This window comes from Daucus carota, chromosome 6 (genome assembly GCF_001625215.2).
Source record: "Daucus carota subsp. sativus chromosome 6, DH1 v3.0, whole genome shotgun sequence".
Classification (NCBI taxonomy): Eukaryota; Viridiplantae; Streptophyta; class Magnoliopsida; order Apiales; family Apiaceae; genus Daucus; species Daucus carota.
Genome location: NC_030386.2, coordinates 16,888,811 through 16,911,087, shown reverse-complemented (window position 1 = coordinate 16,911,087; position 22,277 = coordinate 16,888,811). Strand labels below are relative to the sequence as shown.

General features: G+C 32.4%; 1 protein-coding gene across 1 annotated transcript; it reads left to right on the top strand.

Annotated features, from left to right (window-relative positions):
- Positions 1–15,150: 15,150 nt before the first annotated feature.
- On the top strand, positions 15,151–21,325 carry LOC108227235 (auxin response factor 5). The gene is made up of 14 exons (XM_017402281.2): positions 15,151–15,764; positions 15,843–15,955; positions 16,739–16,837; positions 16,975–17,031; positions 17,144–17,296; positions 17,451–17,535; positions 17,728–17,818; positions 18,219–18,383; positions 18,458–18,580; positions 18,785–18,860; positions 18,985–19,120; positions 19,203–20,494; positions 20,609–20,799; positions 20,885–21,325. The coding sequence occupies exons 1-14, from the start codon at positions 15,662–15,664 to the stop codon at positions 21,018–21,020; spliced, it is 2,820 nt and encodes a 939-aa protein (XP_017257770.1). The 5' UTR covers positions 15,151–15,661; the 3' UTR covers positions 21,021–21,325.
- Positions 21,326–22,277: the final 952 nt, after the last annotated feature.

The following is a 22,277-nucleotide window of genomic DNA, read 5'->3' as shown; positions in this document are numbered from 1 at the left end:
GTGAACTTGTGAAAGAAACCCCATGCCCACTAATATACGAAGATCTGTCATCTGCAATACTATATGATCCTTGCCCATATTACAATATGAATGCCAATCATAAGTACATGGCACAAATGGAATGTACTTGCACAATGCACAACACCTCATAATATCACACTAAAATGATGTTATGAGGAACAGCAAAGCTCAGATTCCTGGGCTTCTTTCCATTTTCGTTGGATTTAATTAATTGAGATATGTGACACCTGTCCGAATTAGTTGTATACCTGATTTTGTTCGGGGTCCTACGAAGATACGATCCGTTAAACCGAAAAAACTTGCAGGGTATGGTTGGGGCCTGGGGTCAGGATAGAAGATCAGAGTCGTAATATATACTAGCCGATGGTAAATCATTTACACACTTTATTTTGTGAATCATTATCATTCTCGCTTTATTATACTCTTAGAGCATCTCCAACGGGGTTGGCTATAATCGTTGGCTAAATTGGACCTGTAAGACATTATGCAAAATTTGCTGAACCTGTAAGACATTGTACTTCAATGGTATTGGCTATATTGGTTGTCTATAATTTAAAAATAGTATGTTATTAATATTTTAGATTGTTAAAATAGAATGTATCAGTTTAATATGGTAATAAATGATGTGTAATCTTCTTACAGATTTTTTACAGACCTGTAGCGGATCGACAAATATAGCCATCCATAGGAGGTTGGCTAAAATTATAGACAACGGATGGATGTGGTTGGAGTGGCATTTTTTCAACACGTTGGCTAAATTATTTGTATTTGGCATGCCAACTCACCTTTTAGCTAAAGGTTTTGTGTGGTTGGAGATGCTCTTTTGAAAAAATTATATATGATGAGAAAAATTAATTGAGTATTTTTTGTACTTGTTTACCTGTTTACCTCTAATAATTGCATTGAATTAAATTAATTTATGTGTAAATATGTGGTAGTCAAACATGAAACATGTATTTAAAAGATATTTTTGGGAAAACATTCAAAGAATTGTTTTGAAAAAAAAAAGATACAAATATTTTGGACAAATTTTATCCTGTAGAAGGACATATAAAAGAAGACCGAAGGAGCAGTAGTGGAGTAGATACCATTCGCGATTAACCCCTTGGACCTGTTGTTGCATTTCAACTTACTTATTTACACACTGTGCTTTTAAAAATTTACCACTTAACTAATTTTATTTTATATTTACTCACTAATGTTAGGTTTGTATTTTTTTTAGCCACCAACTTAGGTTCGGATTTGATTACTAACATTATGATAATCCAAATCTAACATTAGTGAATGAAAGGGAAAAAAAAATTGCATGCTTGTCTTATTAAAAAACCACATAATAATAAAGATATTCTCACCTTGAACTCGTTCCGATCGACATCCAGTAAGAATAAATACAAAATATTAACAATTCTTTAATATCCAAGAAAAACACCAGTAGTCATATTGGAGTGTCTTAATTTGTTACAGAAAAACTCAAACTGGGCTCTAAAACCAGGTACGGGAAGAAGTAGAATACAATCAACTAGCCCAGGAGATATATTTTGTGTGGGTTTTCGGTGTGCAAGTCCAGTACTAATAAGTCCACAGGTGGATGAAAGTGGATGATGATAATCTGTGATCAACTATATGAATGTTTAAGTGTATTTGGTCCAGATTTCGGGATTACAAACTATAATAATATACTCTTATTGAAAAATGATACTCCCTCCATCCCAATCCATCCCAAATTAAACAAGCTAGTTGACTTTGGCACATAATTTAAGGTACATTGATCGTATAATTCTGAAATTTATTTTTTTTAATTTTTCTTTTGTAAACGAAAATTTCATATTTGAATTTTTATTTGTAAAAATAAAATTTTAAAAATAAGTAATATAGATATGCAGTCAATGGATTTTAAAGTGCGTGCCCAAAATCAACGAACTCATCTAATTTGGGATGGAAGTAGTATAACTTTAGAAGAAGTAGACACCTAAAAAATTATAAGTCTATAAAAAAAAACTAATCAATTATTAATTAGATAGAGGAGAGTTTTTGTTACTTTGTATATTTTGAAGAGACCGAGATCTTATTTTTTCATAAATTATTTAATAAATTGATTAGCTAAAATAGGATTTTATTATTGTGAACAATATTCAACTTGTCGCCTATTTTTGACCATGTCATAGATTTGATGACGACTTGTCATCACTTATACGTGTATATATTTTTTTCTGATTCACGATCAAAATATTTACAACCAAATAGAATTATTATTAACAAAATGAAGTGGCAAACATGAATTAGATCATGTTCCACCGTAGCCAAGCCATGAGTTTAACTTTTTGATAGAGAGCAAGATAACTTAAAAAATTAATTACAAACCAATTACATCCAACTCCACTATATCCAACTATCCATGAAAAAGCTCCCCTCTCGAGTTTATTTTCTTTTTATATTCAAATTTTCACTATTATTTTCAACTATTAACCATCACAGTTATAATTTTGTAGTTATTTTTCCAATTAAACACCTAAAATGTACTATTAAACTTAATTTTTTATAAATAAACATTTTTGGACCGGAAGATATTAAGAAGCACAAATATTGGCTGATGAGGATGGACCCGGTGTACCCGTGTTTAACCTGTCATTTCACAACCGGCGTTCATATAGAATCGCGTAGGTGCGGTTTGTCTGGCCTTAAAATAAGTGTTTTTTGGTAAAAATAAAAAAATGTAAAACTAATACTTATAAAATTATCTTATAAGTGATTAAAGTGTTTGACAAAGAAGTAGAAGTCGTGAAACAAAAGCTAATATTCTTACTTTTTTATAAGTGTTTCTTAATATTTTACACAAATGATACGAATAAGTGTTTTTAACTTATAAACCCAGAAGCCGCGATTTTAAGCCCGTACAATAAATTATACTCCCTCTGTCCCAGTCAATTGTATACGTTTCTTTTTCATTGTTCGACACGCTTTTTAAGGCTCTTATAAAACATAGTTCTACAACTTATTTTTAAAATTTTCTTTTTTTGTATAAAAGTATAAATGTTATACTTTTATACAAAAAAAGAAAATCTTAAAAATAATTTACAAAACTATACTACATTGAAGCATTAAAGTCCGTGCCGCGCCCCCGTCCCCCAATGTATACTATTGACCGGGACGGAGGGAGTACATAGAATGCGTACAAATACGAGTACATGTACGTACTTTTAAAGCTTGGAGTAAATAGGCACTAGTAATGGGTAGAGTAGATTGACGAGAGCCGGAGAGAGGGAGAGAGATTTTATGGACACTGACGCGAGAGAGAAAAGGATGTCCCCTTATATCCCTACACCCAACTGATGTTCCCTCCTAAATATACATTCTCCTTTTGCTTCTACTCCCTCCGTTTCTTTTTTCTTTTCCTATTTGTAATGTCGGTACTGTTCATAACATGAGACAAATTACTAATTTACATCTAATCTATAAAACTAAATATAGTCATGAGTGATCTTGTTAGATTCGTATTCACGAGTACTTTAATACGGTGAAATTTTTATATTTAATGCTACTACGAAATGAAAGATATTAACGATCAAAAGTGTGCGTTGGCAAACGTGAAAAGTACAAACAAGAAAAGTATTTAGGAACGGAGGGAGTATCACTTTCATTTACCACTATTATGTCTCTTTTCGCTTCGTTTTGCACTCGCTAAATAACACAACACTATATATGTATCAACTTAAGTTGCAACTTAATACAAATTTATGCTTATTTCATGTCGATGCATCTGAATTACTAGCGCTGATATGAACTTTTGATTTACTGGTTATGATGAAATAACATATACCAACTTAGTCATGTCGAAATTTTCAAACACTACGAGGTCATGTCGAGATTTGGTCGTCATGCAACAAATCTTTCCCTTCCGTACTGGTTTTATATTCCCGGTCTTTTGCTCTCCTTCTCTTGACGTCAGAAAGATCGTAGACATTAAATTAGGTTTAAATATGACGCAGTTCGCAAAATGGCATTTTCGAGAGAGAACTCATAAAACGCTTAACTTATTGTTATTATTAAGTTCTGCAACGGAACTTTACATGCAAAAGATGTAAATATCTATGTATTATATTTTAAAATTATTTTTGAACACACCTAATGATTAAAAAAATGAAAAAAAATATGTATTTAAATTTGGATCCTAAAAATCTATTTAAAAATTAGGGTTTTGCAGCAGAAACTTAATGGTTCTATGGTTCTACTTTAAGGACGGGTTCTCCTTTAAACGCGACCCTGATATTATAAGGTATAATCATCTTGATTTTGCTTTTAATAGTTATAATATTGTGAACGTCCTAAAACCTGCATATTATGTTTAATAGATAATCATTAGTTCATTACAATCAAAATATTGAACAACAACTATTATTAGTCGTGGAACATTATATTCTGCAATCCATAAACTAAATAATTATTTTAATAATTGTTAAAATCGAAAAATATTAATGATTAATTAATAATTATGTTTACAATTTTTCTAGTATATATATGCTCGTTGACACATGCTAAGTACTAATTAAAATGATGGAACCTGCATATGCAGCAACCACACCAATCAAGAAATCTCAAACATATAAAATTTAGTACTTAACATGTGCTTGTGGCACAAATACAAACACTTATGTTCAAAATTAAATACAAATGCTAGATTGTATTATAAATTTGAATAATTGAAGATATAATTTATGATTAAACTAAATATTATGATTGATACTCCAATTCTCTAGCTCAAATGTGAACTTCATAAAATCTAAATCTACTAATGAACATGATAAACAATTAACTTTTTGGATATTATATAAATTTTAAATATCACACTCCCACTGTCCCCTGGGTAGTTAACCTGGGGACGAGAGTTTGTCATATATTTTAATACTCTTGGAAAATATAATTTCATGGAATATTTTTTATTTTTTTGTATAAAAATTTGATATTTGAATATTCATACATAAAAAGAAAATCTCATGTATAAGTCACAGAACTATGTTTTATAAGAGTTTTAAAATGCGTGTCGAGCACTGAAAAAACGGTGAAGAAATGAGAGGGACGGAAGGAGTATAATTTATTTGTTATCATTAAGTAAAATTTGATTCTTGACAAAGAGACAATAGAATTATTCATCTTGACAGGATAATACTTCATCATTTGTTGTTTCACTTAAAGTTTAATTTCATATCAAGAACGGGTACTCAATGCATCCGTGATAGCTTTTCCATCTTGTCATTGAACTTATTATTAAGAAAATATTAATTTTTGAGTTTTCTTCCTCCTCTTCAGAAGTTATTTATGAGCTTTACACGTACATTTTGTAATATATTAAAATAATAAATATATTTATGGAAGAAAAATATATACTCTCAACTACTTTAATGTTATTATTATATTTAATTAGACACCTCTAGCCAATCCATGCCAATTTCAGTAAACATGTAGTATCAACAAATTTTGAGCTATTAACCAAAAAACCCAATCAACTTTTTATATTTTTGCCAAAAAACCTTTAAACTTTTCTTTTCACTAACAACCCCAATAAACTTTACTAAATTCATGAAAAAATTTAATCGGAGTTACTTATCTTTTACATAGACTAATCATGATTAACACATCTTATGTGGCAACATGACTAAAATTAATCAAAAAACTAAAAAAAATTATTTTTGTGAAGATTTAACTACAAGATCTAAAATAAATATAGCTTATGATTTTGATACAAACTTTCGTGTCCGTGAATTTTAACAAATAATCATGATGATTAAGCATCTGTTTGGGAGTGCTGTTAAAAATTGATGTGCTGTCAGAAAAAGTGCGGGTAAAAAAGTGCTGTTATACAAATCTGATAATTGTTTGCTAATTTTTTTGATATTTGCTTATTTTGAGTTCTAATATAAAAAAAGAATTTTTTTTTGGTGAATTTTGATAGTGAAATTTATAACAGCTTCCTGCAAAAGCTGAAAACAACTTTTTTCAAAAGCATGTGAGGATTTGTTTTTTCTAAAAGCAATTTTTCAGCTAAAAGCTGCTTTTAGATTTAACAAACAGTTTTACACATGTTTTTTAGCAAAAAACTGTTGTTGCTGTCTGTAACAACAACCCCAAACAGTACCTAAATATAGGACTGAGCATTCGGTTCGGTTAACCGAATACCGAACCGAAATTACCGAAATATTTCGGTTCGGTTAACCGAACCGAAATATTTCGGTACCTAATTCGGTTATGGTTTTTTGGCTATTTCGGTATTTCGATTTTTTACCGAATTAACCGAAAAAACCGAATAACCGAAATATTTAAAATAAAAAAAATATAAAATTATATTATATACATAAAACTTTATTTTTTAATACATCTTAATAAAATAATATCTAATATAAATATATATATATATATATATATATATATATATATATATATATATATTACATAATCCAAACCCAGCAACACACTAAATCCCTAACCCAACTAAATCTCTAACCCAGTTCAATTAAAAGCTCGAACTTCAAACACCCAGGCAGCTTAAACTTCAAACACCAGACGGGTCGACTCACGCTCAGCGACTCAACTGACCAGACCGTCACCTTCAGTCTCTTGACGGCATCTTGCCATCTCTAATTGGCTCGTTTTCTTTGGTCTTCACCCAGCATCTTGCCATCTTCTTCGTCATCATCGATTGATGATTCATGGTTCGGCTTTTACTGAATTGATGTACTAGTTTAAATGATGTAGTGATGCTTTTTTTCCTTTTTTTTTCGATTTTTCTCCTTTATTTTTGTGATTTTTGTTCATTGTTATAAAATTTCGGTTTTTTATTTCGGTATTCGGTTTTAACCGAAATAAAAAATTCGGTTCGGTAAAATAACCAAATTAAATTCGGTTCACTATTCGGTTATGGTTTTTGAGCTTATTCGGTATTTCGATTATTTCGGTATTCGGTAATTCGGTTCGGTTTTTACCGAATAATCAGCCCTACCTAAATAGCTTACTTGACAAAATATAACAATTCAAATAATAGAAGAAAAAACAAAGGGGTGAAAAATCTGATATGTGACAAGTACATCTTCACTTATTTTCATATTATTTTTAAATCAAAATTATAAAAATATCATACTATAAAATCATAATCCACCAATTATCCTTAAGTAGAATATATATACATATGACTCGTAGAAGTTAGACACTTAAGTAAAATAATTAATATAAATTAAGTTTAAATAAATTATAAAACGGTCAAAATAATATATTATTTGGTACAAACGATGAAAACACTTAGATCTTCCTTGTAGCGTGGGTTTATAAAATTATAATATTATAAAATATTAAAGAAAAAAATTATATTTATTAATGAATAGATAACATGTGGCACATACATGTATAAAGAAATGCAAATAAGGGAAAGATACTTAAATTTAACCATGGTTTATATTTTTATATAATTTAATAAAGTTTATTGGGGTTGTTAGTGAAAATAAAAGTTCAAAGGTTTTTTGGCAAAAAAATGATAAGTTGATTGGGTTTTTTGGTTAATAGCTCACAAATTTTAAATTTGACCAGATATAAATCAAACGACAGAATAAGATTTAAATTCCTTACTTTTCTTGTAGCATATGATTGTCTTTGTCCTCGGTGTATAAATGTAATCATATATGCATGCATGCCGACTTCTGAAGTGGTCCATTTACTTGATATCCCAAAATCCGTTTTCCGTTAAATTAAAAAATATCATCGATCAAAGGACACTGCTATATTTAATTTCAAAAATAACATTGCTCTGCTTAAACTACATTCTCGGCTTCATAATTTTTTGTCAAAAAAGGGAAATCAAATATGGTAAAACGTAATAACATAGTAGTTTATTACGATTAATTGCGTGATATTAAATCAAATCATAAGAATTTATTATCTGTCATTTGGAGTCTGCAAGTTCCAACTACTGCTCCGTGCTAAAAAAAATATTCTCGTTTAATATGTCGGGATTGTTCATAACATGTGTTAAAAAGTTTTTCTCTTTTGATATGTCGAGACTGTTCATGACATGAAACAAATTACTAATTTACGTCTAATTTATAAGATTAAATATAATCATCAGTGATCTTATTAGTTTCGTATTTATGACTACTTTAATATATATGCCGAAATTTTTATATTTAATATTAATATAAAATTAAATATATTAATGATAAAAAATGTGTGTCGGCAAACGTGATAAAAGACATGAAATGTATGCAGAGATGGGGGGAGTATCATTTATGTAGTAGTATAAATTTAGACCTAATTCTGGTTTTAAATTGCAAATCTAGTGACGGATAAAAAGCGATGATTGCAGGAAATTGAAGTTACGAGAATTTGTGAAGCCCGATGAAAAGTGCGTGGCTTGTTGTGTGGGGATGTAGACTTGAGAGTCTAGTTTTCCTCCTACTACGCGTGCCCCTCGATTTCAGCGTCCATTATAGGCCGTTGGATCTACTTTACCCGAGATGAGATGGAACTACCGAATCTGCATGGGACCCAGTTGCAGTTGTGTAAGAATAAGGACAAAGATAGGAGGGTGTTTGGATAGATAGATGGGAATGAATGGAATCCTACGGCATCTCCGGCAAATACCTCAGACTCGATTATTGTCTGAGACAATTACAAACAATATCTGCCAAAACCCCAGACAGAATAAGACATTTCATTACATGTAGTAAAACACTTCATTTTTTCCGCGCAAAATAAATTCAGTAGAATTTATATTTCAAATTTTGATTCCGTCGTAACTATAACCGCTGAGAACTACGTATCTGTTTATTGCAAAAGCGAGACACGTTACGCAATGTGCTGTAAGTTTTTTTAGTGTATCCGTAGCACAGATATTGAGGTATTTATTCGGTGGTTAGGGGGTAACAGACATAAAATTACTATTAGCACCTGAAAGCATTTGATGATTCTAGGTTTGATGATTGATGGATTTGTTGAGGACACAGCTACGTAACAGCGTACGATATCACTGGCTTCTTAAGCTGCGCCTCTGATCAACCAGTTTGAATTATTACGGTACCATTTTTATGTACTAAAAAGTGTGCTAGCACGCATTCATCCATCGTATACCGGTCAATATACTTAATCAGTATCGGTCTTTCTAATGTGTGCCCAAGGGCACACAATAAACCCTAAATTTCATAAAAATGGGTTGTTTTGATTGGTGGAGTTGATGTGAATGCTGGGGGACTATTCACATTTATTATTCACCCACCAATCAAAATGAGCTATTTTTATTGGAGTTAGAGACTATTGTGTGCCCTTGGGCACACCATAAAAAATCCCAATCAATATACTTATATAAAAGAGAAGCGCGGGGCGTGTAGGTGGCGCCTCTCAGATAGCTACGGTTTTTTTTAATTTTCTGGAATTTTTGGATAAAAAATATCAAAAGTAAAACTACCTTTTTCGTTGCAGATTAATTGATATGATATATATATCTTGACATAAATTAATCTGATTCTGTTTCAGATTGTTTATGGAATATAGTAGCTTACAAATTTTTTAATCTAATTCGGTTTCAGATTATTTAATTATGGAAAACAGTAACACACAAGTCTAATCTCTCTGCACCTATAAATACCACTATAGGTTGCAGGGGTTTGGATCATCTAAACACAACATTCTCTCTCTCAATACCACAACCGTACACGCTGGCAACGACATCGTAACCCGTTTTATCCCGGAGAGCTATCGTTCTATACATGCGGTGAGGGGGCAAATACGCTTTATAAACAATTTTTCTTTGCCTATTTATTTTCTCCATCTAATACAATAATGAGTTGCACTATGATAGATGTTTTGAATGGCGATAGAGATGATTCATTTACAAGAGTAAGAGTTTGTCGGATGTAGGAGTAAACTGCTAGCTCATGAATTTGAATTGATGTTTTTGCGGACAACCAATCCAAAGAATTGGAGGAAGGAGCCACTAATATACACCTGCATGGATTGGAATTCATATGTCCCGACATAACTAATGTTCGTATAACTAGAACATAATGTTTATCCCTATTAAAATTGGGGATGGTTTCGGATTCGCTTATGTTCGTGCAAGTTTACTACCTGTTTTATTGGCCAATCAATGTATATGGCTAGATGTCATCAATCAGTTCTGTTGAAGAGCCGTATGCTTTTTACATGTAGAGCATAGTGTATATGTTTAAGAAGTAGTGTTTGGAAATTAATGACAATGTTAGCGAAAAACGTGCTTACTTTTAAAAAAAACATAACTAAAATTAAGATTCGTCATGCCTTAAATCTTTAATTATATGTAGAAAATTATTTTCATTTTTATACTCACGAATTATAGTCCAATTTTGTCATTTTATATATTAATATTGGTATTGCATCGAGATGTTTATAATATAAAATTTTATTTTATTCTACATATACTAATTTTGAATCATTAATATAATATTTATAGACTACCACATAATTATTTTATATTACAAATACTAATTTTAAATTATTAATATATTTATAGGCCGCCGCAAGGCGCGGTTTCTGAACTAGTTCAACAATAAAATAGCAACGGATTGATATTATTTATTTAATTTTGTTTGAAAAAATTCTCAAATACTCTTTATTTAATTAAACCGGTGATTATGAACCTTCAACGAATTTTTACTTATATTTAAACAAGATATTGTCTATTGTATCATGTATGATTGTTATTTCTTAATGATATCCTCACACTTTTTGATTATATTGGTGGTAATTCTATGCATTGGTTTTCTACATATAGTACTCTTACATCAAGTAAAACTAAATAAAATGTTATAAATTTAATTACAGACCATAAAACATATTTTATATTTGAAATTTTTACGTGTAATAGATTCTTAAATCTTGTAAAACAAAGTAGAAGAGAATGAGATATTAATATCTAAAATTGGTAATAAAATTCGAATATACTTAACTAAATTTCACCCGACATGATTTAAAGAATTTTCACATTTATTTTTAGTAAGAATTTCAAATATAAAACTATCAAACTATCTTGCTATCCGGAATCGATCATTATAAATTTTACTTTCTTCTGGTTAACTTAAACATTTTATACATAAGAAAAACCGAATGTACAATTAGAAAAGACGTGATAACACTATTCCTAAAGCTGATTACACAATAGTAATATCATAGAAAATACATTTAAAAATATTAAACTTTCTGGGCCGATGTGAAATGTGAAGGAAAAGATGAGGTTAGAAGAGCCGTCGAAATGCAAAATCATAGTGAAGTCATTTGGGTAATGCAAAGTAACAGGAGAGCAAAGGAAAGGACCGGTGAATAATTGACAGAACCCATCAACTTTTCTATGCTGACTGCTACAGTGCGCCACATATTGTCAATTCTAACGATTTTGCACAATCTATGTACGATGACTTTGATCACTCGACTAGACCTATCTCTCTTAAATAAAAATATTCATTTTTCCTCCTCGAACAAGCAACTCTTCGTGTTTAATACTCTAATACTATTCATTTTAAATAAATCGACGAGCTTTTCTTTAAACTAGTGAATATAAATTTGTGTCGACGTATCTCGAATCTAAATATGATATGACACAAAATAAGTTCGTGTAAGTGAAATTGAAAAATATATAAGATATGAAAAAAAAATGATATGAAATTACACAAAGTTTTGTGTGCATGAAAATACATGATACGACACACGAAAATAAATTATAGGAAAAATACACAAATCGTACGGGAAATTAATAAATATATATCTATATAGAATAAAATACATAAACATATTTAACTGTTGATAGTTAGTAAATTTATATATATTAATTGATATTATATCTTTAATTTTACTTATAAAACTCTATTGATATCAAATTATTTGTTATAGATATTTTAGTAAAATATATTAACATATATTACAAATTATTATTATTTTATTTAGTTAATTATGTCGTGTAGTCATGTCAATTACTTAAAATGTAAAGTCAAATAAAACACTAAAGGATTTTGGTCCATAACAGGCGATTGTTACGGAGCCCTTATCCAACACACAGCTTAAAAACCTTTAGATCTGTATTTTAATGGCGGGGATGAAAGCTTTTTTTTTTTTTACTGATCCGCTATAATTTTCTGCGGTTCGGAGCTTTTCCATTCCGCGGATATTTTCCGTGGAGGGGAAAAACTCCGATCCGCAGAAAATTATAGCGGATCGATAAAAAAAAATGTTTCAATCCGGACTCTTCAAATAGAAATCCGACAACCCCGGTAGTGCGTGTTATATAAACGGTACCCGACAAACGGTTGTCAGGGACCAAGACCCAACACTAAATCATGGTCACAATCATGTATTTTTTTGTAATATCAGGTATTCAAAATGAAAATAAAAACACTAAATTTTCATGTCATAATTTTACTGATTCGAACTTCAATATTTTTTGGATCACAAAAATTCAAGATAACCGGTCTCGAATTTCGGTTTTTAATCACCGCTAGGTTTGCATAATGAACAAGGAACGGCACTGAGTATTAAATTGAACTTAAATATAAATGTACGTTCTGTAGCAATGTGTGTCAGCAGTAGATTAATGAATTTAGTTTACGTGTTCACATAGTTTTCCTTGTCCTTTTGTTTAATGTTTACCTTCTGTAATTTTGATTTGTCCGCTGAGCGGATCTTAAATGTATATTTTTTGTGAGCTTTATGAAAACCATTTATCCGGAATAAATAAAAACGTCGGAAAACTGGGAAGCTGATGTGTTCTCGGATGAAGAAGTCATGACTCATGGATTATCTCACAATACCTCATATTAGTAAAATTGTTTTATTTATTCATATTTAATACAAATCTTTCTTTATAGAGAGTTAGTTCGATATGATTAACTCGCTCAACATATATACTTCTTCCGTTCTTAAATATCTGTCTTTTAACTTTTTGACACGCATCTTAAAATGTTTTGACCATATTGTTAAAAATATTATTTTTGAAATTTTTTTTTTCAGAATAAAAATATTATATCAACACTTTTATTCACAAAAAGAAATATTCGAAAATAACATTTCTAACTATGTGGTCAAAGTACCTTAAAATGTGTGTCGAAAAGTCAAAAGGCAGATATTCAAGAACGGGGGAGCATCATGTAATTTCTCAGTATTTAATACTCCCTCCGTTCCTAAATAATAGTCGCTTTGACTTTTTGCACGTATTTCTACACGTTATTTTTACACGTTATTTTTTAAATTTTCTTTTTTTGAATAAAAATATAGATGTCAAACTTTTATTTAGAAAAAAAAAATTGAATAATAATAAGTAGAATTATATTTTTTATACACCTCAAATTACGTGCACAAAGTCAAAGCGACTATTATTTAGGGACGAAAGGAGTATCATATTTTGTTCAGTTTGTTTTTAATGAGCTCTGAATACCCACTTTTGAGTAAAGTTGCAATGGGAATTAATTGGATCCAAAAAGGGGGGCGTAGGACAAGAGCATGCACACACTTTTCAGTTTTCAACAACCCCCTCCACAAAAGTTAAGATACAAAAACGCAAACACTTTATTAATTTTAAAACAGCGGTAACGTGGACTAATGCATAAAGAAAAACACCAGCAAAGTGGAAATATGTTTTGGCATTATGTATGAAATTTGATTAGAGAAAAAGTGAATTACTTAAAAGATTATGAGAAGAAAGGGAGGTGATCAGACTATATACAAAGGTCTGTTTCTTTATCAATCAGACAATCACACCCCTGTTATTATATATAAGCAGGGCCTCGCAAATGATTGTTATAGCATGTACAGGGACGGTTTGTGTTAATTTAAAAATATTAGTTTTTATTTAAATTAAAAAAATGAAGTAGAAGGAATAATTAAATAAATTATTAAAATATTTGGAAAAACATTTGAAACTCTGAGAGAAACGCTTCTACTTATTTATACAAAGGGTCAAAAATGCATAAGCTTCTGCTTCTTCTGCTAACCAAACAGAACAAGCTCATAACGATCAGAATTCGAATATGATTGTTACTCCCTCCGTCCCCCTCAATTGTTTATATTGGAGGAGGACAAGGAGACCAAGACAATGTATAAAAAATGAGTAAAGTTAGATGAAAAGTGGGTAAAGTGGTGAGACCTATCAATATTTAATAATAGATTTGAGATAGTGGAGGAAAGTAGTGGGTGTAATAGTAGTTTTTATTGTTAAATATGAGATAGTATGGAAAGATAGTGGGTGTAATGATGAGAAGAAATGAGAGGGACATTCCAAAATATTAACTACAGTAAAAACTCTATAAATTAATAATGTCGGGACCGGAGAAATTTATTAATTTAGGGAGTTTTTAATTTATCGATAAATTAATAATTATTAATTTAAAGAGTTTTTAACTGATTATACTGTACATGCCAAACAAAAAAGCAAATTAGTGTATACCTCTTAAAATTACATTGGAGCGAACCTTGAGACTCAAAGTAAATCAGTAACTAATGTGTTCATATGTACTGGAAATTAAATCAATAATGACTTTTGAAGTATTGTACAGTAAATGTAAACAAGACGAATAAATGTGTTTGGTGTACAGTATTCTTAAGCAATTTTGACATATATAAATTACATAAATGTGTTAGAGTATTCAAATCATATATGACAAGATAGCTTCTCATACAATACAAAAATACAACTTCAAATAGATTTGAACTTCAAAGAAAAATATACAACTATTGAATCATATTTCAATAGAGTGTAATATATTTTTCTTCAGTTTTTATGAATTATTAATTTATAATTTTCTTGGGACCGAAAATTATAAAGGAATCTCCCGAAAAATTATTATCCTATTATTTTATCGAGTTTTTCAATTTTTTACATTGGCCCAAGTCGGGACCAGACAATTTTATTATTTTAGAGAGTTTATTAATTTACCGAGTATTAATTTAAAGAGTTTCTACTGTATAAAGAAATAAAAGGGACAGAGGGAGTACAATATACATAGCAATAGTGAGAATAACAATAATAAATATGAAAAAGCTTAAAAGTAAAATAGTTATTAATTTTTGTTGTAACAATTGTATGTTGGAAATCTGAAATTTATATAAGTTAAATATACTAAACAACAGCTGAGGTATGGAAAGAATAAAATATTGTAGTGAGAAAGGCAAAGCAGAGTCCATAATCCGACTACTCAATGCTTTGATCGGCGTGCTTTGATGCAATTTCTGGCTTATTGGGTTATTGTTGAAGAGCAGTGCTTGGGGGGTCAAAAGTTGCAACCCCACTTAGATTTATGTACTAGCTTTTCTCAGGTTTTGTTCTTTTGGTTTTGGATTCTTGAGGCATGCTCTCTCTCTCTCTCTCTCTCTCTCTCCCTCCCTCCCTCCCCCTCTCTCTCTCAATAGATTTGGTTTTGTATTTAACTACTCCAACCATAGAATCTTGTGTTCTATTCCCATTTCATCAGTCTTCTGCTGCCTTGCTTCTTTTGCATTTCTTTAAATAATAAATTTCTGGGTCTGGTCAACTTTGCGTTCTTGATTGTAAAGATACAAACTTTTTGATTTTAGGTGTAGATATTTGTTTTTTCTTGATATGGGTTTTGTTTAGTTGTTCTTGAGCTCCAAGTAGACTAGGAGTATGAGTTGTGTTGAGGATGCTCACAAGCCAGCAGGGTTGATCAATGGAGCACACACACTGCTTGATGAAATTAGATTACTGAAAGAAATGCAGGATCATCCAGGTCTGTTTTTTTTATAATTTTTTAAATATTATTGCAAGGTTATTTATTTTATAACATTGTTTATATTATTTATTGTAGGAGTGAAGAAGCCAATAAGTTCAGAGCTATGGCATGCTTGTGCAGGCCCTCTGGTGAGCCTGCCTCAGGTTGGGAGCCTTGTGTATTACTTTCCTCAAGGACACAGTGAACAGGTCTGGTTTTTTTGGTTAAAATATTATCATGAAATATATTTTGTTGTTTCATTCAGACACTGACTATTGTCTTCATTACTGCTGCAATTTGTTTGAAAATTGAAAGATTTTAATATTTTTTACTTAAGGAGCAGATCAAATGTTTCCTTAAGGAGTTGTGATTCCAGCATATTACATTTAGAGTGGCAACTAGAATTTATAGTGTATAATGGTAACGTTTTGAATCAGATCGATTTAAAATAAGTGTTGAAGGATCTGGTTATCCTATTGTATTGTTATAGTTTGTGCATCTATATTGACTCTATCTACTAGGTTCCCACGTTTTAATTCTATGAAAGTTCCTTGAGATGATGTAGTGCAACCTGCTAGAGCATACAGGTTCGCTTCATTACACAAAAGAAAAAAATTATGCTCACACCATTATGCTCTGATACGTTGCACCATTGTTGCTAACCTACTTCGAGACTTATATTGTTCATATATTAAAACAATTCTAATGCTTTTAATTTGTCTCATATATACTACATCATAATTTTTTATATATTTCTGTTTAGAGGTAATATTATTCAGTAAAACTGAACTTGGCAAATTGTTTAAAGATAGTAAATCTGATTGCTTTAAGCTATCTTTTCCAGATAAGGCTGTTGCAATTTTTGTCTTCATGTTTTTATGGGATCTATCTCATTCTGAAATTACTACTACCCTTTTCTTTCAGTAAAGCATCTTAACTTGAAAAAATCTTTGTGTTCTTAAGAGATTGCTAAAGGTGAGTTCCTCTAACAGGTGGCAGTTTCCACGAATCGGACAGCAACTTCCCACATACCAAACTACCCAAATTTACCATCTCAACTACTCTGCCAAGTTCACAATGTTACACTACATGTATGTATGTTCTCTTGGCATAGATACCCATGTAGCTCCCTGTATATGATTGTGCCAAATATTCAAACCATGTATCCCAGTACTAATTCCATTCCTGCTCTGCAATGATTTTGCACCTTTTTTGTTTTGTCTATTAGGCAGATAAAGAGACAGATGAAATATATGCTCAAATGAGCCTTCAGCCTGTTAACTCCGTAAGTTCAGAATTCAAGCACATGCATTCTAATAGGCATAGATTTAGAGCTTTCAAATTTCGCTTGGACCGCCTCAGCTGCTAACTATTTATTTACACTGTTCTCATATCAGGAAAAAGATGTCTTCCCTATACCAGATCTTGGTCTCAAGACCAGTAAACATCCAAGTGAATTTTTCTGCAAAACTCTTACTGCTAGTGATACAAGCACGCATGGTGGGTTTTCTGTGCCTCGTAGGGCAGCAGAAAAGCTGTTTCCACAGCTGGTAAGATGCGCCGCTTATTCTTCTTGTCTTGATATAAATACTTCACCGGTAGTGGTGAAATTGGGCTTTTGTATACACATCCTGTGCAACCCCACTCAGAAAAGTGAAAAAGATAATAAGAAAATATCCTCATTTCTTTTCTCCTTTGTTTCAGGACTTCTCGATGCAGCCTCCTACTCAAGAGCTTGTGGTTCGCGATTTGCATGATAATACCTGGACATTTCGCCATATATATCGTGGTGAGAGGTCCTAAAGTTCTAGTCCATTATCTTTTCCTTGTCAAGCTGGTGAAGATTGTTCTTTTTCAGTTTACATAATAATGTGAATAACAGGTGTTGCAAAGTTATAAGTGTAGTTTCTCTTTTTATTTTTGCATTCTTTCTGGTCTTTCTTCTTACAGTTTATCTTTTTCTTAAATTATCTCTATGTAGGGCAACCAAAGCGTCATCTTCTCACAACTGGTTGGAGCATGTTTGTCGGGGCAAAAAGACTTAAAGCTGGTGATGCTGTTCTTTTTATCAGGTACCGCCACTTATACATGCTTCCCAGTAGCATACGTGAATGTATCAAATAATCCTAAAGAAGAATGGTTTTTTATGCACACGACTTTGGTTAAGGGTACACTTGAATATGGTCGTCACTTATCTTGAGTGTAACCTTTTAGAAGCCTTTGTACATGATATGGAAGCCTTGACTTTTTGAATTTAGTAAGAGAAATAATCTAAAAAGTTATTATATATAATAACGCAGTCAAGTAATAAGTACAAGTGACGTTGGGAACTTTAGTTTTGGGATTGCATTAGAAATGTGATTGAATAGAGGTAAGATATTCACAACACACTATCGTCTATTGTTTGAACTGCAATTCCTATGCAATTTAATCCTTCATTTTTAACATCACGCTCTTTAAATTTTGTGATAGGGATGAGAAATCACAACTTTTGTTAGGTTTGAGGCGGGCAAAACGTCAGCAAGCAGCTCTGCCGTCATCTGTCCTTTCAGCTGATAGCATGCACATTGGGGTTCTTGCTGCTGCTGCTCATGCTGCAGCTAATCGAACTCCATTCACGATATTCTATAACCCAAGGTATGCAGAGAATCTTGGTATATATTTGAAAAAATTAGATGTGTTTAACGTAACCATCTCTATGCAATATGCAGGGCATGCCCTTCAGAATTTGTTATCCCTTTGGCTAAGTATCGAAAATCAGTGTATGGAACTCAGCTCTCAGTGGGTATGAGGTTTGGAATGATGTTTGAGACTGAGGATTCCAGTAAACGCAGGTACCCAGTGATTAAGAGTCCCCATGTTTACCAACTTGAGCTGTAATTGTACTTGTTCTCAGTCCTGGTGTTTTATTTATTTTTTTGCCATCAATCTCTATGATTACTCGGGGGACCAAAATCTTTATTGTATTTTACAGCTCTGAAATTTTGTTGGTTTCTAGAAATAAGTATATAATTTATTATTTATGTTAATTTGTGCAGATATATGGGCACAATCGTTAGCATATCTGACTTAGATGCCATAAGGTGGCCTAGCTCCAAGTGGCGTAACCTTCAGGTGAATGAGCATTTTGGGAATATATTTTCGTCTAAAATGGGGATTAAGATAATAGTATCATATGAGTAAAATTCGGCATAGTTTTCTGTGTTTCTAATGGATGTGTTTTTTCATTGAATTTCAGGTGGAGTGGGATGAGCCAATGTGTGGGGATAAGCAGAACAGAGTGAGTCCATGGGAAATTGAGACTCCGGAAAGTCTGTTCATATTTCCTACTCTCACATCAAGTCTCAAGCGACCATTTCAGTCCGGTTTTCTCGGTAAAGTCATCTTCAGGTCATTTTTCTTTTTAAATTGTCTTAACGTTCCAAATTTATTAAAAGAAAAGATTTGTCTAAATAGGCACACAAAATGAGTGGGAGATGCTAAATAGACCGATAATGCGGGTCCCTGAACCTATCAATCCGGACTTCTCGAACCTTCCAATTTCAGGCCAATGGTCAGAACAACTGATCAAGATGCTCATGAAGCCTCAAGCAGCTGGTTATTCTGGATCACTTGCATCAGCAGCGCATGACTCTGCGAATAATGGAGTTCCTTCGCAGCGGACCAAGTTCTTGACACAGGCTACAGTGGATCAGAAAACTCAAGCTACAGAACATATGTTGACGCAGGCAGAAAACTGTGCACAGTTTCACCGCATCCAACCTGAAGGCATAGACTCAAATTCATTACAATCAAGGTTACAGGAAAGATTGCAGTCTCAGAACGTAATTGAGACAAAAGCACCGCACATAAGTGATGAAATGACAAAACCAGAAATTGCCATCTCACCAGAACAGTTGCACCGATTCAATTCTGAGAGACAGTGCAGTGAAAACATAGCGGAAATAAGGCAGTCAAATCCTAATATTCTTGTAAATGAGCCAACTCATGTTAGCGAAAGCCATAATTCTGCCCAGCTTCAGTCAAACTCATGGTTAATGCAATCACAGTTCAATTCCAATCCTTTTCAGCCTTCACAAATCGAAGCTGCTACTCTTAATGCTCTACTTCCAAACCTTGATAATTCTGAATGGATCTCAAATTCTTCTAACAGCCAAAATATTTCTGGATGTCTTAGGTCTCCTGGATCTGCTGGTTTGTTCTCTGAAACAACTAATCCAACTTTACCTTCATCAAGTCACGAAATGTGGGATCAGCAGATAAACGATTCAAAGCCTTTATCCGAAACAAGCCAATTTCAGTCATCATGTCCACAAGACCTATGCAAGGCGTATTCTATATCTAGCACCTACAACCTGAAAAATATTTCAGAAGAAAGTAATACCCAGAGTGATTTATACAGTTGTCTAAACTTTGAAACTAGTAATGGTGGAAGCACTGTGCTTGATCCCTCTGTTTCTGTGCTTGATCCCTCTGTTTCTAGCACAGCTATCGATGAGTTTTGCTCATTCAAGTCTGGCCATTTCCAAAACCCTTCAGCTTATCTTGTCAACAACTTTGGTTCAAACCAAGATTTGCAGTCGCAAATTACCTCAGCCAGTCTGGCAGAATCGCAGGCTTTCTCTCTGCAAGAATTCCCTGACAGCTCAGGTGGTGCATCTTCAAGCAATGGGGAATTTGACGAGAGCAGTCTTTTGCAGAACAGCTCGTGGCAACAAGTGGCTCCAAGGGTGCGAACCTACACAAAGGTAAGAAACATATCAATTTACGGTCACTTAATCAATGTAGTCTCATGCCTTTTGCTTATCATGGTTGCCCTAATTTACAGATTTGATTAATTTTTTCCTATTTCTACTCAACAGATACAGAAGGCAGGATCTGTTGGAAGGTCAATCGATGTGTCTAGTTTCAAGAATTATGATGAACTTTGTTGTGAAATTGAACGCATGTTTGGACTTGGGGGCCTGCTAAGTGACACCAGAGGTTCTGGTTGGAAATTAGTGTATGTAGATTATGAGAACGATGTTCTTCTTGTTGGAGATGATCCTTGGGAGTAAGTTCAAAAGCCTTGATGATTTATCAGTTTTATAATAATAGCTATGGATATCTGATGATATATATTTACATTATATTTGCAGGGAATTTGTTGGCTGTGTACGCTGCATCAGAATTCTTTCACCTTCCGAAGTTCAGCAGATGGGTGAAGAAGGAATGCAGTATCTCAACAGTACAGCAGCACAAGGCATTAATGGATCTGAAGGCGGTCATGCTTGAGATAGATGTTACTGATTTCTCACAGACCGGTCTGATTTCACGCGCTGCAATGTAGATAAGGTTGCTCGTTAACTTTGTTTCTGCTTGATTTAGCTCAAAAACACGTCTAAATATATCTATATTGATTACCTAAAAGTCAGGGAACAATGCTTGTACCGAATCTTTGATGTGGCTTTATTAGAATTATCTATATGAGTTTGTGTTGAGTAGGATTGAATGTAATCCATCACCAATGACTCTTTGGTGAAAACTGGAAAGCAACTCTCTTTAACTGGGAGTTTTTATAATAGACCTGATCACAGCTATTGGCGGTGTTGCGTTGGCAGACATTTTGCGACTTCCCTGCATAATTTTCGGAGGGCATCAAACAAAATTCTAAAAGAAGTTCAAATTTTATGAGGTACTTTTATATTTTGTAAAATTTGTAATGATAAAAAGAAATCGAAGATTTATCATGTTCATTCACAATTACTAGATCCATCCTGACATTTATCATCCGTACATAAACATCTGGTTTCCCTGGTCACTCCAGTGCCATGCAAATTGTGTTGGCTTAAGAGTGGCTGAAGTAAACACTACATATGAAAATGTTTATTAACGTGGAATTGATTTTATATACCCACGCTCGTTAATCAAAGCATAGAGTATATAATCAAATGTATAGTTTAATTGGTGGAAGTTCAAGTTAGAAATCATATTTTTGAAATTTCAAATTCTCTAAGATTGTGTTTGAAGAAGTGAAAACTACTATCTAGCTGCATGTCATCAATTTTTGATACCACTACATTGGAATCGGTTATTGAGGATCTATCGGGAAGAATATATGACCTTCTATGAGCAGCTCACTGTAACTACTTGGAAACTATTGATAAATTGATGTGTATTTTTCTCCTGTTAGCACATATGTAAAATCGCATCACAACAATATACACTTAATACTTGCCTCCCCTTCAAAAGTGATTAATGAGCTTTGTACAAGATGCTTGGTGCAGACTTGTGTCAAATCAAATCGCATGATCGCAGGAGGAATGGAGAATGATTATAAGGTTCTTTTTTTCAGCTTTTGTGTTCACTTACTGCAAAATAGTTTTGAATTTCATGAAATTGGTTTTATGGTGTGATTACAATCATGGTCAATAAGCTTGTTTTCATCTTTGATTCACTAGCAACTAGCCACGCCAAATCACCGAACTACAAACTTGACCATCTTTGATTCACTCACAAGGCCAAGTCACCGAACTACAAACTTACCCTTGT

Coding starts and splice junctions, on each gene's coding strand:
- LOC108227235 (XM_017402281.2), top strand. CDS start 15,662: ATGAGTTGTGTTGAGGATGCTCACAAGCCAGCAGGGTTGATCAATGGA. Junction 15,956..16,738: donor CTCAAGGACACAGTGAACAG/GTCTGGTTTTTT, acceptor TTCCTCTAACAG/GTGGCAGTTTCCACGAATCG. Junction 18,861..18,984: donor CCAAGTGGCGTAACCTTCAG/GTGAATGAGCAT, acceptor ATTGAATTTCAG/GTGGAGTGGGATGAGCCAAT.